General features: G+C 32.9%; 1 protein-coding gene across 1 annotated transcript; it reads right to left on the bottom strand.

The window, feature by feature from the left end:
* Positions 1 to 609: 609 nt before the first annotated feature.
* Positions 610 to 4856, bottom strand: LOC124840356 (putative WRKY transcription factor 14). Its single transcript, XM_047316399.2, has 3 exons — positions 3969 to 4856; positions 3003 to 3143; positions 610 to 1860 (listed from the first exon to the last, which is right to left on the bottom strand). Exons 1-3 carry the CDS (start codon positions 4586 to 4588, stop codon positions 1326 to 1328), a joined length of 1296 nt encoding a protein of 431 aa, XP_047172355.1. The 5' UTR covers positions 4589 to 4856; the 3' UTR covers positions 610 to 1325.
* Between the last annotated feature and the right edge of the window lie 10026 nt (positions 4857 to 14882).

Here is a 14882-nt window from a genome sequence, read left to right as displayed (position 1 = left end):
TCTTATCTGTTTCATTCCTTTTATCTCTCTTTTCCTTTTCAATCATAAACTATTTTTTTCTCTTATTTTAAAATAAAAAAAATCTATTAGACTAGTGGAGTAGAAAGGATATTTGTGGCTATTAAACAAGACAAGCTCAGTAAAAAAGTTTAGTAATGAATTATGAGTCGTAAAATGACAGATAATTTCTATCCTAACCCACTACATAAAATCATTTATCATATGTATCGGTTTTTTCTCCACTTCTTTTTGTCTCTTTTCTACTCATGCTAGACTCAACGTTTTTATCATAATGTAAAAGAAGCAAAAAATTGCACAATATTTAGAATATTCATATTAGATGTAACAAAATATTAATTTCAGCTCTTTATATTTTCCTTCCTTGGAAAAGAAATATAGCATTCAATTGACACAGGACTAATAAATGTATAGCTACAAGGACAAGTTGATAAGCATGCACATGCAAAATGGTTTATGCCATCAGAAACTACTGGTACAAACAAACAGATAAAAACATAATAGAATCATCTTTGTGAAAAGCAATACCTATAAACTTTGAAACCATTGAATAGTAACAAACTGAAGCAATCATTCAGAAAAAAGAAGAAGAAAAATAACAAGTCTATGTGGATAGCAAACAGAAAACTGAGGAACCAAAGCTTTCGTGTCCTATGTAAGAGAGAAAAGGTAGCAGGGTGACCCATATATATTCCTTTATTTTGTTTATTACTAATCTTTTTTAGCTAAAATCAATTTTCAATTCTGAGAGAAAAGTTAATATGAAATCTCAGATTAAAATCTCCGAAGCCTTTTGAAGAACAAGCCACATGATGAAGGGTGAGGCCTAAAATAATTTTTCCCACTTGCAAAAGATGAAAGGACTGGGCTCTCATCCTTTAATCATTAACCTACTGAGTGTGATTTTGAATGAATAAAGTCTCTAGAAATTGTTTTAACTGTTAAAATCTTCTGTTCCTCAGCTTTCTGTCCCATCCACCAATATTCCAAAGGGAACGTGGGATTCCTTCTGTGTGCTTCCCATCAAGCAGCACTCCCACATATACAATCCCATTTTTCTTCCACTAATTTTCCTCCCTCACTGCTACGAGAAATAACAGGTAAAGAAAAAGAGAAAGAGAAAAGGAAAAAAAAAAAAAAACTAAAAACAAGAAAAGTGGGTTTGTGATCTCAAATCTCCCCCACATGACATATTTGAAATCCGATGATGACCTGCACCTATTAAAAGGTTTTTGTGAGGAAGGTGCTGCATGCTTCCCATTCAAGTTCTTTATATTTATATATATAACCTTCTCCAATTAGATTCTTCAAATGAGGTGGAACTCGGTGCTGTTATCAGCGCTCCAGTCAAAGATATGGAATGAATCTAAAGCGTTGGATTTCATTTGGTGATCATCAAAACCTTGTGGTGGAGACATTAGGTTTAATGAGTGAGCTTTTTCTATTTCTCCAAACTCTGCAAACAAACCCTGATCAAGCTGTTGTTGTTGTTGGTAGCTCTTCATATTGGATATTGGCTTATAAGGGAGTCCAATGTCACTGAATTCTCCATCTTCCTGAACACAAGCACTGTTATTCACATTATTGCTATCACTGTTGCTCTCCTCGTGCTGCTCTTCATTGTTTTGGGGACTGGTTTCTTCATTCTTTGAAGCACCAAAGTTGTTGCCTTTTGATGAAGGTTGAGATCGAGAAGACCCAGCTAGAGCATTTCTGTGAGTTGGCCATGGATGGTTGTGCTCTGACGTGTAAGTAATGACCAACAGGTTTGGATCTGTTCTGCTTCTCTCAACTTGTTTTCTTGCAGGACAACCCTTTGAGCTGCTGCATCTATAGTAACCCCTACATAACAAGAGAGAGACAAACATAAGAACACAAACATGATATTGAGGAAGACCATGAATTACTGCACCTGCACCAATGACATAATGTTACGTACCATAAAAATAAATTGCTTGACGTGAGTACAGTAAGTTTCTTCCGGTGTAAAACATTTGCCAAAGAAAGCTTTTGGAATGGGTAAGAGATAACGAAAAAACATAACACATTACGAGATACCTTACCATCGGTGCTTCCTTAATTTCCTTGTCACCCGATGAAAGTATGATACGTGATTAAAAAATAATGTTAGTTTTATCTGTTCAAGTGTCATTTTTCTTTTGGAGGGTATAATCAGAATAAATTAACACCTGAGTTAGATCTTACTGCAAGATTAAAATATTTGTTTGTGGCGTTTTCATGAATAATTGTGCTTGTTTTACAAAGAATTTAATTTAATGTAATTAATAATATTTTAATGTAGTCATTCAATATAAACAGTTGAATTTATAATAATTCTTTTGAACGTATAATTACCTCATTTATTAATTAGGTAACTGTGGAAAATAAACTATACGCTGATAGTATAAAAAGTTCAACTCTTATAAATATAATATTTTGTCATCAAACATATGACAATGTCATTTCACTAACCGATCATACTTTCAATGTATATATTAGAAATAATAGTATCTTTTCTCTATCATAATAGATTGTGATTAGAGTGTTGTGTATAGCCTTTTCTTCTTCTTTTTTTCTCTAAACGTAATAATACTAAAAGCAAAGAAAAGTTTGAAGTGAAAAATTAAAACTACATATATTAATTGAAGTTGTGTGGCTTTATGTTTACCAAATAGTTTAATATAAAAGAGTAAACACAATATTATTTTTCTTCTTGGGACAAAATTAAGTGTGGCACTTTAAGTGATTATTATATAGTGGTTTTGATTAATCAAATTCAAAGCTTTACCAATGTTTCTATATATACTGCACAGATTAACAAAACAAAACTACAATTTTAATTAACAAAGCATACAAAAACCTAAAATTTGTACTAAAATCTGGTCACTTTATTACGTGCTATGTTTGTTTAAAGAAGTTAGGCAAAATCTTGATTAAAATACCTTATCTCTTCCGTGAAAGATTACACTATTCCAATAACTTACCTTGGATATGGAGATCCTTTAATGGGTTTCTGACCATATTTTCTCCAAGCCCACAGATCAGAAGGGACTACCTCGCCACTCTGTCTGCTATTCGGTGCAGCTGGTGCAGGCACACAAATAGATTTCTTTGCCAGACTCTTCCTGCAATTACACAACAGTATCATATTATCACTTACATCATTCTCCTTAAACTTCAACTAAAAACTTTAATTTCATGGAGTTACAATATGTTTAATATATTGTATTATAACTATTTTTTTTCCTGTCTTTTTGTTACATTATTTAACCTATGCTTCTTTTTTCTTTCCTATTTATAGAAGTATTCTGAAAAGCAGTTATAAAAATATAATTTCTCAATTATACGTGTCTCCTTAATAGCTACAGGAGGGTGTTTAATCTTTCTGGTTTAGAGTTAATTCCACTGAAATAGTGGAAATGTTGTGGATAGAAAAGGGATATGGTTTTTATCCGATGATCAAAGGAACAGAACATTTCAGGTGTGTTCGGAAGAAAAGTAGTTTACGATAAGCTTTCTTGAAAGCTCAGTATGTGACTGCTATGGTGACACCTATCTAGCTAGCTCTACTTTTCAGGTGGATTAACCCTGGTAAAGGCATCGATGCACCATGTTTAGTCTTAATCACAATGAACTGTTTCCAACATGAAATAATCATAATCCTCTTAGTTTTTATGACCAGATGCAGTCAACCAAACATATCAGGAAAATAAGACAAAAGAGTTACCTCACTCACTCATGCCAAACCCTACTTTATTACCTCACCATGGTTTCACTGAAATTTAAGTTCCCAAAAATAACTGTGATTAATTCCGTTTGGAAAATCTATGATGCCAACATAAAACTAATGGACAAGATGTAATTAAACTCAATTCTTGGAAGCAGTTCTCCATTTAATTCAGTATTATAATTTACTATTTGACTAATTAATCAATTAACTAATACCTCACCTTCTCTTAAGACATGGATTCCGTGGAGGTGAGATCTGCATTTCTTTTGTGTTGTTGTTACCCACCAAGCAATCATCTTCAGAAGTCTTCACACTAATCATGGTATCACCTAAAACCACACCAGAAGGCTTGAGTGCCCTTGACAAAGATTCCACCAATGGCGACATGGGTAGCTTATCATTGGGGGGAGAGATCTGAATCATGTTCGCCAATATGCTATTACAAGGCCTTCTCGTGTCATCATCCTCAAAAATCGTTTCTTTCAAAACACAACTGTTTCTACTACTACTACTACTAGCAGCAACCCCACCACCAAAAAAAGTTGCTTCTTCCAATGCCCCAGAACTGCTAATTTCTGCAGAACTTGTGCTGTTAAAGCAAGCAGGCAATTCAAGCTGGTGTAGAAAGGGATCTCTCGTGTTTGAGAATGGATCACCAAAGTTACCATCAAACCCTTCCAAAACGGAAGAGAACTGCCAGTGATCGAGAGAAAAAGGAGCACAAGCTTTAGATGATGAAGTTCCCATGCTGCAACTGCCATATGATGCACCACTAGCACGAATTATGTCACTCAAATCACCTTGATAGTTGTCCATAATTGGGTCAAGGATGTTGCACATGCTTTTTCCTTAGTGAAAATTCTTCAAGCAGCAGGAAATTAACAGTGCCATGAAGAGTTTGTATGGAAATCTAGGAATTTTGATAGATGTTTTTGGATGAAGAGGTTATGAGTAGCGAGAGTGAAAACTCTGTGATGAGGAAATGAGATTTATTGTGGCTACTAAGAGGCAAGAAAAAGCAAATGAACAGGTTTTGGAGGTTGAAAACTGACTGTTCCTTTCTCCAAATACACACAGAAGAGAATTGAAAAACACAGACGACGCTGACTTTTAACACAGCTTCTCCAAGCGCTCCCATTCATACGCAACTATTTCATTAAATAAATAACAAGAGAACAAGAATTTTAAGACTATTAAAATGGATGTTGTTGAGGTCGGATATAACATAAAATATTTCTTACATACACGTTAGTTAGGTTATACTGTACTTTTCACACGCTCATCACAAATTAATTATTAATTAATGTGTATTTATCACTCTTGTGTTTCCTTTCTATACGTGTTCAAGAATAAAATAATATAATAGTTTTTCTTAATTTTAGTAAAACAATTATATACTTTTATTATTATTTTATCCAATTCTCTCTCTCTCTAAAATAATAAACGGGTAGGAATGAGTATGATAAAAACAAATGAAAATATTATTAGTTTTTCAAAAGACAAGTATAATGAATTTTTCTTTTCAAAATCGACACAGATAAAAGAGATGGAGCGAGTAGTAATTGAAAAAACAAATGTGTTTATTTAAATTAAATGCATGTCTTACTCAATATATTATTAATTAATAATTTATTTATCATTAATTATGGATAAAAGTTGGGGAATCTTAAGTGAAGGAATAACAGTATAATTTATCCAACACTGTCATCAAATGATAAAAATGTGGGATTATCTTTCGTTAATATAATTAATTATGTATTCCTTTATTTATATTTTTCTCTCGGTTAAGGAAAGATTACGGAATGGTCACCTCTCCAAAACAATAAAAGAGGCGACAAGAAGCCGCTTTTTTCGGAGAAACGTTTCGCATCATTCAATTTGAATCCTCGTTTTTTAATTGAAGACCTATTCATATGCGTATTTGTATATTCTTAAATACATATTAGTATACTTAATATCTTTGCTACTTAAGATTACACTCAAAAGGAGATCGCTAGAACAAAAAAGATATTCAAGGTCACCAAAAATATAATTTAATTTATGTAATTCTTTTTATTTTATTCTAATTTAAGAGTCATAAAAAGATACAAAATATAAACAAACTACTTAAATGTTAAAAAGGTGACAAATTGTGATCACAATTCAAACACCATAACAATGCTGCAAACAAAAAAAATAATGATAAAGCCAGTAATAAATGTTATAATTTGGGTTATTTTTTTACAAAACATGCAACTTACATTCCTGCAATTTACATTTGATCATTTCAATCCGTTATCATTTTCTTATTTTTTTTTTACCTTTCACTCTTCATATACTATTCCATTGTTATATATAAAAAAAAAATATGATTATTAAAAAAATTGTCTGAATTTTTTTTTATTAAAGTCCATATCAAAAGAGAATATAATGAATTGAACATATGTATAAAGTTAATCTACAATATCAATGATTTATACATTAATTTCATCTTAGTTGTAAAATCCTTCCCATTCTAAGTTAGATAAAAAATCAAGCCAAAATATTTAAGGAACAATCATATTATTAAAATAGATGAAAAGTTAAAAAGTCTTTAGTGAAGCAATAAAATATGAAATGGGTCTAAAATGAGATCCATTAAATAATAATTTAGGTATTCAATATTTTAATTGCTCATAAATTTTCTATATATGTATGGAAAAAATTCAATGTTCAATAACTAGTTATTATTTTGTTATTAAGTTCACACGTAAATATTTATTATTAAGTTCAATAGTGAATATTTATTATCTTTTTCTTAACTACCTTTTTAATTAATACTAATTTAAATAAATAAATAAAATTGGTATTAATCTAGTCAGGTTAAATTACCTGTATAGAAATACTATAAATAAATAATATTAGTGTTAATTAGGCTAACACTAACCTTCTTTATTTCTAATATTTATTTAGTTAATTGAGTCTAACACAAATGTTTTTATTTATCATGAACAAAAGTTAGAAATATTAGCATTGGCTTAGAATTAGCTAACCGAACTTTATTAGTGTACAACATTAAACTGATGTTACTAGACGATGTTAATTTGATACTAACATAAATACTTTTAATAATTATGAAGTTAATGTGGCTTAGAGTAGCTAAACCAACGGTATTATTGTAGTAAGCGTTGTGTACACATTTTACATGATATTAAATTAAATTTAAAAATAATTTTACATTTTTACCTTTTAAAAAAAATAACTTTTTTGTGTCACTTTAATAATGTCGTATTTTGGTCAATTCTATTATTTGAAAGCTAATTTGATGCTTTAATGTAGTGAAAAGATGGAGGGTTTGAATAGAACTTTAGAAAGTTTTGGAAAATTTCCGCAAGCTAGTCTAGTTAGACATTGAAAGCACATGTTTAATAGTGTTAGAAACAGGTTCACTAACATTTTTGCAAAGTCTTAAGAGAATGGCTTAGAGAGATAACTTAATATAAAAATCTAATGAACATTTTAGTTTTATAGTGACTCAGACCATGTTCATTTATTTTCTTTTAATCCACAAAAGGTTATATAACACCCCAAATTTAAGTTATAAAACTTTCTAAGTTGTGGAAGTTAAAAATTTAAAATCTTTTTAAATTGAAAAAAACAGAAAAACTTATTCATTTAATTTGAATCAGATAAAATCATAGTCAAAATTTAAACCTTTCAAATGAAATTACGAAAATAATTACATTATTAAATAAACAAAGTTGTACAATAAATCCAAAAGTGTTCCCCAACACTCATTAATTCTTACTGTTTTCCTCATTAACGGGTATATTTATAGAAATTAATTGCTCTCGTATAATAACACGAGTTATATTATTATAACACAAACATAAACAAACAATATAAGCTAATAAAATAAACATCAAAACATCAATACCAATATATTTAAAACTCAATCATCAAGTCAAATTATGATTTTATCACATTTACCAAAACCCATTTTAAAACATGTTAAGCTAGTCAATCAATCTCTAATCTAATCTTTTATTTCAAAAAGCAACGATGCTAACATCAAACAACCTCTAAGACCCTATGTTCTCCCCAAGGGTAAGTCACTCCAACAATAACCATCGTCAAACATTATCAAACTAAGCGTTAGTTGGTTGATATATTCATTAGCATAGAGTTAGTTGGTTCCCCAAACTTTAAATCTAGGTTGGTTGCAATCTTTGTTCCAGTAAGTAATGAAAAGTGAAAAAGTGATCATAGGTAGACAAAAGAAAATCTAGTAAACAAGAATAACAAAGATCCAATACTCAATTTACAATAACAAATCTAAATTTGCACAATCCATCTTCCTTATTTATATATTATAATTAATTAACCGTTCAAACCAACCAACTAACCCACTTATACTCTAACTATCTTAATAAACTTCTCCTTCTCCTTATATATTAACAAATACATGATGACACTTTGGAATGTGTTTAATAAGCATATTCTAAATATAACAAATACATGGTGACACTTCTTCTCTAATAATTCTCTAATAAGACTAATATTCATAAGTTAAATCCAACAAACTATATAAATTCCTTTCAATTGTGAATTATCAAAATGGTACACACCTCAAAGTCAACCTCAAAATGAAACAAAAAATGAACTCCAACTTCATATACGTTTCAATTTGCAAATTCAGAGAACTATATAAATTCATGTTTGAGTTCAGTCCATAAAGTAAAAATTGGAATAACTTTGTATCCTAACACCCTTCCAACTCTACTTACTGTTGAAGAACTTGTCTTAAAAATTTTATATCTATTAAGTTTAACTTTGATCAACCTTGTTTGACTTGGATATATGATATGACTCTTATGTGTGACTCTTAAGTTTAACTTTGATCAACCTTGTTTGACTTGGATTTACAATTCGGTTATTGGATAGTTGTGGTTAATTTTGATTCACTTTTTTTTAAGGCAAAGTTTGCAGTCAATTTCGATTTTCATATAAATTACATCTTGAAAGCTCTTAATCATAAATGGAGAGATTGTAGGAAAGAATTTTGGCAACAAAGAGATGATGGTAAGCGTAGTAGACATGAAATGATTGAGATGGCTCCAAAAGGATAGATAAAGATCATTGGGCTTCTTTTGTTAACTATCGGCTTAATGAAAGAACAAATTAATACCTATATTTCTGTCTAGATAAGATTGTGTTAAAATCTAATAAATTTTTTATGACAATGTTAGAAATTTGCGCTGAAAAATAAGCACAATAGGACAAAGCAAACTCTTGCTCACATAAGGGGGTCTAAGAGCATTGCAAGGAAGAGGGAAGAAATGGTAAAGCCTTATTGTTCTTCAGTTTTAAATTTTTCATTATATTGATCACATACTTAATATGCATAATGATCATTTTCCTAAGAAAGAGAGTATGGACACAAAGTTAGTAAAGGAGAAGTTTGAATAGCTGCCCACAAGAAGACAAATGGAGCTTTTGTGGGTGATGAGGCAAGAGAAATTGGTGTAACTTAAATTCAACTAAATGACAAATTCTACACTCATTTTTCCATTCTTGCTTATTACCTTACTGCTTTTGGACTCCCCTGCCTAGGTTAGGTTTTCTTCATTTTCTTTTCGTATGAATCATTTGCACTCTACATGTTATACTTGATCTGTGTTTCCTATTAAAACTTATATAATTCATTTGATGACACAACAGTAGAGCTTGACTCTTGGGGCTAGATGTGTCACTTTGATAATCAATTGCTAAACAATTGAAACAAAAATGAGAATCATCTTCCTCATTTTTTTCCTTTTCTTTTGAAAAGTTCAATGTGCGTTGATAGGTTGTCGTTGAAGCTATCAAATTAATACTACTTTTCAAGGCAACTTCAGTATTGCCAAGTAGTATTCAAGAAAGTAGATAGTGTTAAAGTAACCCTGAGTCGTCTCCCAACGAATACAGAATTGCCTTTTAATATTTGAATCTTATGAATGCAATGCAATGTTCAAGAATAAAAATGATATTTGGAGAAGGTTTAAAAAACAAATAAGAAACTTAAAAACAGTTATGATCAAACAGGCTAATTCCACTACTTTTCCAAGATAGATTCATCATCGGTTATTCACAGATAATTGTTCAATTGATTATTATTTAAGTTTCAAATTAATTAAAGTACATTCTTAATTAATTTGAGGGCGATCATGCATTTAACCAAAGTAAATTCTCAATCAAATGCAAAACCTTTCTAGATTATTCACAATGAATTCAACCAAAGTACATTCTCAATCAAATCCTATTGTGTTTAATCATGTCTAGTCTTAAATCTCCTAACCAAATTAAAAGCTAACCAATCAAAGTAAATTCTCAATTGAATATAGTTGAAATTATTACTAATCAATCAAAGTACATTCTCAATTGATAGTAAAAACCATTTAATCATATGAAAGTTCCTAAATTAAATCAAAGTAGATTCACAATTAAACCTAGAAACCCTAGAACTCATATAATCAATATGCATGTAGATTCAAACACATTATGATGCAAAAATATTTTCTTTTAATTTGATAGAGAGATGAAAGACATAGAGAGAGAACAACTTAAATCAATAATCAAAATAAACAATTGCATTAACTCAATCTAACCTCAGAATCCATAATGGAATTACAGCAGAATAGCCCTAGATGCTTAGCTCTCCATGAATGGAGTTGAATACAAGATGAAATAAGAGAGAGAGAGAAGTAGTGAATGAATGAATGAAGTGAAGTCCCTTTTCTGCCTCCCCTAGGTCTCTTTATATAGGGTTTGATTGGGCTTGGACTCTGAATATTCAGTTGATATAATCTTTTATCTTATATCTTCCAAATAACTAAAAGATTTAGATAATTATAACATTATTTGGAAGATATTTTCTGTTGATATTCCCAAATTAAATTAATTCAACAACTGAATTTTATCTTTTAGCTTTTTTGAATTTCCAAAATTACACATAATTGAAATTTCCTCTATCTGCACTTTAGCCCCTTCAGAATTCTCCAAAATTACAATAGAACCCCTGTTGACCAGCTTTGACTAGAGAAAGGATGCGCCCAAAGAATGCCCACCATGTGTCAATCTCCTTCTCCACCCAAAATTAGGGTTTCAGCAAATTGGGGAAAAGGGAAAACTCTTGAGCCGTCATGTGCGAAGACGCGAGAAATTCTCATGGGCACGACTTCTTCCTCTTGTTACACCGCTACTTGGCGAATTGAAAGCCCTTCTTAGTTCTTGTCTGTGATTACAACGACGCGATGACTATTTGGGTGGCGCTTTGAAGGCGAAGGATGATGAAGGTGGTTATTGTGCAATGGCAGCTTGAGGTTTGGGTGATTCTCGTGAGTTGTGTTTCTGATGCAGGTAGGATCACGATTGTTGGGGTGATGAAGAACTCGCGATGGTGTTGATGGTGATGAACGTGAATCGTAGCAACGATGCTGTAGTGGCAAGGCGCGAGTGGCGTGGAGGCGGCAAGGTGTCCCGCGAGGTGATGTCGCGATCAGAGATAGAGATTGATGATGGAGGTCGCGGCATGGTAGTGGCACGTGAGTGACGGACGCGATTTGATGGTGCGATGGTGACACTTGTTTGCACGTGACAGAAAGGATGGCGATGGCGTGAAGGTTGACGATGGTGTTGGGTGAAGCGGCGGATCTCACGAGGAAGATGGTGATCGTTCGGTGAAGGGGCGACATGGTTGAGGTGCTGTGGTGGCGGGAGTGGTGGTCCGTTGATGCGCCGGTGAGAAAGAAGGAGATGAACGGTGGCCGTGGAGGTTGCGCGGCAGCGGCGGACGGCACCATAGGTGGCTAGGGTTTGGATTTGGGAATTAGGGTTTCTAGGGAGAATATGATGATGTGGCAGAGGGGGGTGATGTGGCAGGATGTGGTTGGTCTATTTGGTGTGTAGAGGATTATTGACGTGGCATTTTCTTAATGGTTAGATATGTGTTTGGAGGATTTGGACACGTGGCAGAATCTGGTGGAGTTTGACTTAGGAGGGGTAGGAACAGGAAACTTAGGGGGGTGTAGGAGAAAAGGCTTAGTGTTTAGGCTTTGTTGTTGGCCTGTTTCAGAAATAGGAGTGTATGTAGAGAGTTTAGGAGGTGCAAAGGTAAAGTCTTTCTGTTTGGCCCATCTGTACATTATTTTCCAAATAAAACCTGATTTTGGGCCTTGAATTACCATTTGGACCAATAAAACTTATAATTTCAGCTGCACAAATAAACGTAAGAATTTCCAAGAATAATTTATGCAATTAAAATCACTTTTTAAGTCTCTTTTAATTCCAAACACAATATATCAAATCATCACAAATCCTCTTTAAATCAATCATTCAAGCACAACGAATTTCATCAAAAATTTAATTTTAAAGCATAAATGTGGGCATAAATATGCACTCATCATGCATGTAATCTGAAGTTGTAGATAGTCTTTCATTCTTCTCCTTTTCTCTTTAGTTCGTGTAACATTAGTTTATAGTAGGACGAATTCTGGTCCAAATTTGTGAGCAGAGCGGATATCAGTCCTTGAAGAGTGCAAAGTCACCTCGAGGAGTGAAAATGATTCTATGTGTGTGATGGACAAATTTGTAAGCACCAAAATATGATGTCACAAACTTGTTTCACAATCGGCAAGTATGACCGAATCGTTCAAGTAATAAAACTTGGTAAGACCAAGTATCGTTCTTCCCAAAGGACTCACGGCCTAGTTTAGTTATGTGGTTTCTTGATTAACTAAGACTTACAAACGAAATATTTGAGTTTAAAATGCAAGACAGAAAATAAACATGTATGCATGAATTTTGATCAATGGCAAAGACAAAAGATAAACACTTTCAATGGAATATATGAATGAATATGTTGTTGGGGGTCAATTTCATCTCATCCACTCTCATATATTTTAGGAATTCAACATTCAAATCATCATTGTTAATGCCACTCTCTAATGTACCATTCTAGATGGCTTCTCCCTAATCAAATAGTTCATACAATTCCTAGCATTCCTAATGATTAGTTCATGAGTGCAGGAGCTTAAAGGCAACCAATAGAATATTGTCAGTATAATATTGGGAGAAATTCCCCGGATCTAGACTTCCCCGTACGTGTCCGTATCGACAAAACCAATAATCATGCATTAGAATGAGTTAAACAATGCAAGCATTGAGCAAAGAGGAAAAACCCTAACTAATGATGAAAGAAAGCATATGTCTTAATTCAAAGATGTACTCAACAAATCCATATATGAGAGCTTCAAGAGATTACTTTGATTCCCCAACAAACATACAAGGTTTAGTTCACCATATTCATGGTGAACCTAGATGAATAACAATGAAAGTATGAAAGAATAAACCCAATAAAGTGGAAGAGGTAGCCTGAGCATCCAAGATCCTCCTTCAAAGGGGTGAAAGAGAGAGTGTTTGCCTCGTTTCTGCCAAAGATCCCTAACTAAAGGACGTGCAAGCCCTTATATACTAATCTAGAGTTACAAAAGATTACAAAAGCCCAAGCCCAAAAAGTGCCGCTCAGCGCCATTTACCGCTCAGCGGTGGTTACGCGTCTTCTTTCTTCCCCTCAGCGGCCATTTGCCCCTCAGCGGTTCCAACGCCACCTCTTGAGTGCCGCTCAGCGGTAGTTTGCCGCTGAGCGGTGCCTTCGACTTCTCCTTTTTGCACTCTTTCTTGTCTTTTCTAATGTCCTCTCTCTTATTCTTCACTTCTTTCACCAAATTCACCTCAAAACCTGCACAAAAACACTTAAATCAAGCATAAACCTGTCCAGCTCTCTTATTTCTGAAAATATAAACAAAAGACATGATTTCAAGCTAGTTTCTAAGTCTAAAGGTTGCTTTTAGTATCAACTTTAAGCATGAAAATAACAGTTTTTCAACTGTTATCACAACCCCAAACTTAGAACTTTGCTTGTCCTCAAGCAAATAAAATGTAACTCCATCTCCAACCAATTCATATGATGGTTTACTCATTCAAAATCCTCTTTTCAAGATAAGTAATAACTTCACTCAAACTTAAGACCAAGAGTTCAATCAAGATGTGCACATGCTTTAGTGTTCACAAAGTCATTTAAATTCCAACAAATGCTATTTTTCATGAATGATCAATCAATTAAGCATGGATGTTCATGTGCTTATGGAATATTTCCTCACTAGGTAAAGTGTTTCACTCAACACACAAGTGTATAAGAGGTAAAGTGTTTCACTCATTCACTCCACTATCACAATGTCACATGAATCAACTTTGCCTTTCATTTAACCACAATCAAATACATTCACAAGCATGCATCATCACAAGGACTTTTCAATGGCTTATAATGTGGCTGGGCTAACAAGAAAATTGGTTTTTCTGGATCACAAAATCCTTGAGTTAAGAGAATCATAACAACACAATCTTCTTATTCATTCCCAACTTTCTTTTGCCTTTGCTTTTGCATTTGCATTGAGCTTTGCTTCTTTTTCTTTTCTTTTCTTTTGCATATTCTTACTTTTTAGCTGTTAGCTCAATGCTTTTTCCTTTTTCATGTTTCCCCAATAACCCCAAACTTGAACATTTAACAATACCACACAAGATCTTCTACTTAACTCAAGGTAAAGATTTTCAATCAAGGGTGTTCAGTGTATATTTAAGGCTAAGGGTTCAAAGGATAGAACACAACGTGTTCTCTTTTAGTAGGCTAACTTTATGAATTTGGCCAATAAAATGGGTTTCAACAACACGGCCTTGATCATATGATGCAAAACAAGCAATTGATTCAATCATAGAAAACCTGGGCAAAATCATTCATGCTTTCAAAGTAATAGCATTCAACAATAATAACTCTGGAGCTCAAAACCTCACATATAAGCTCATTCACATTTGACATGCACATCTTGCTTAATTTCACAATCACAATCATGATATTATGCATTTGTTCACAAAGCTTGTGAATCACCTGTATAAGCATTTTAATGTGCACATCATCTCAACATCAATCAATCAATAAGCATCATCAAGCATTACTTATCACACAATCACAGTTAATAGCAAACCATCATAACAAACCAGGTGTTCAATAGAGTACATTAAACCCTAATCTAAAAACAAAAACAACTTACAAAGTACTGGGTTGCCTCCCAGTAAGCGCTTG

Source organism: Vigna umbellata, chromosome 1, assembly GCF_029865625.1.
Source record: "Vigna umbellata cultivar VRB3 chromosome 1, Vumbellata_1.0, whole genome shotgun sequence".
Lineage (NCBI taxonomy): Eukaryota > Viridiplantae > Streptophyta > Magnoliopsida > Fabales > Fabaceae > Vigna > Vigna umbellata.
This window is presented reverse-complemented; position numbering and strand designations above follow the sequence as displayed.

Excerpts from the sequence above, each read along its gene's own strand:
- LOC124840356 (XM_047316399.2), bottom strand. The coding sequence starts at position 4,588 with ATGTGCAACATCCTTGACCCAATTATGGACAACTATCAAGGTGATTTG. Across the intron at positions 3,144-3,968 it reads AATCCATGTCTTAAGAGAAG|GAAGAGTCTGGCAAAGAAAT; the intron begins GTGAGGTATTAG and ends GTGTAATTGCAG. Across the intron at positions 1,861-3,002 it reads AAAGGATCTCCATATCCAAG|GGGTTACTATAGATGCAGCA; the intron begins GTAAGTTATTGG and ends CTTGTTATGTAG.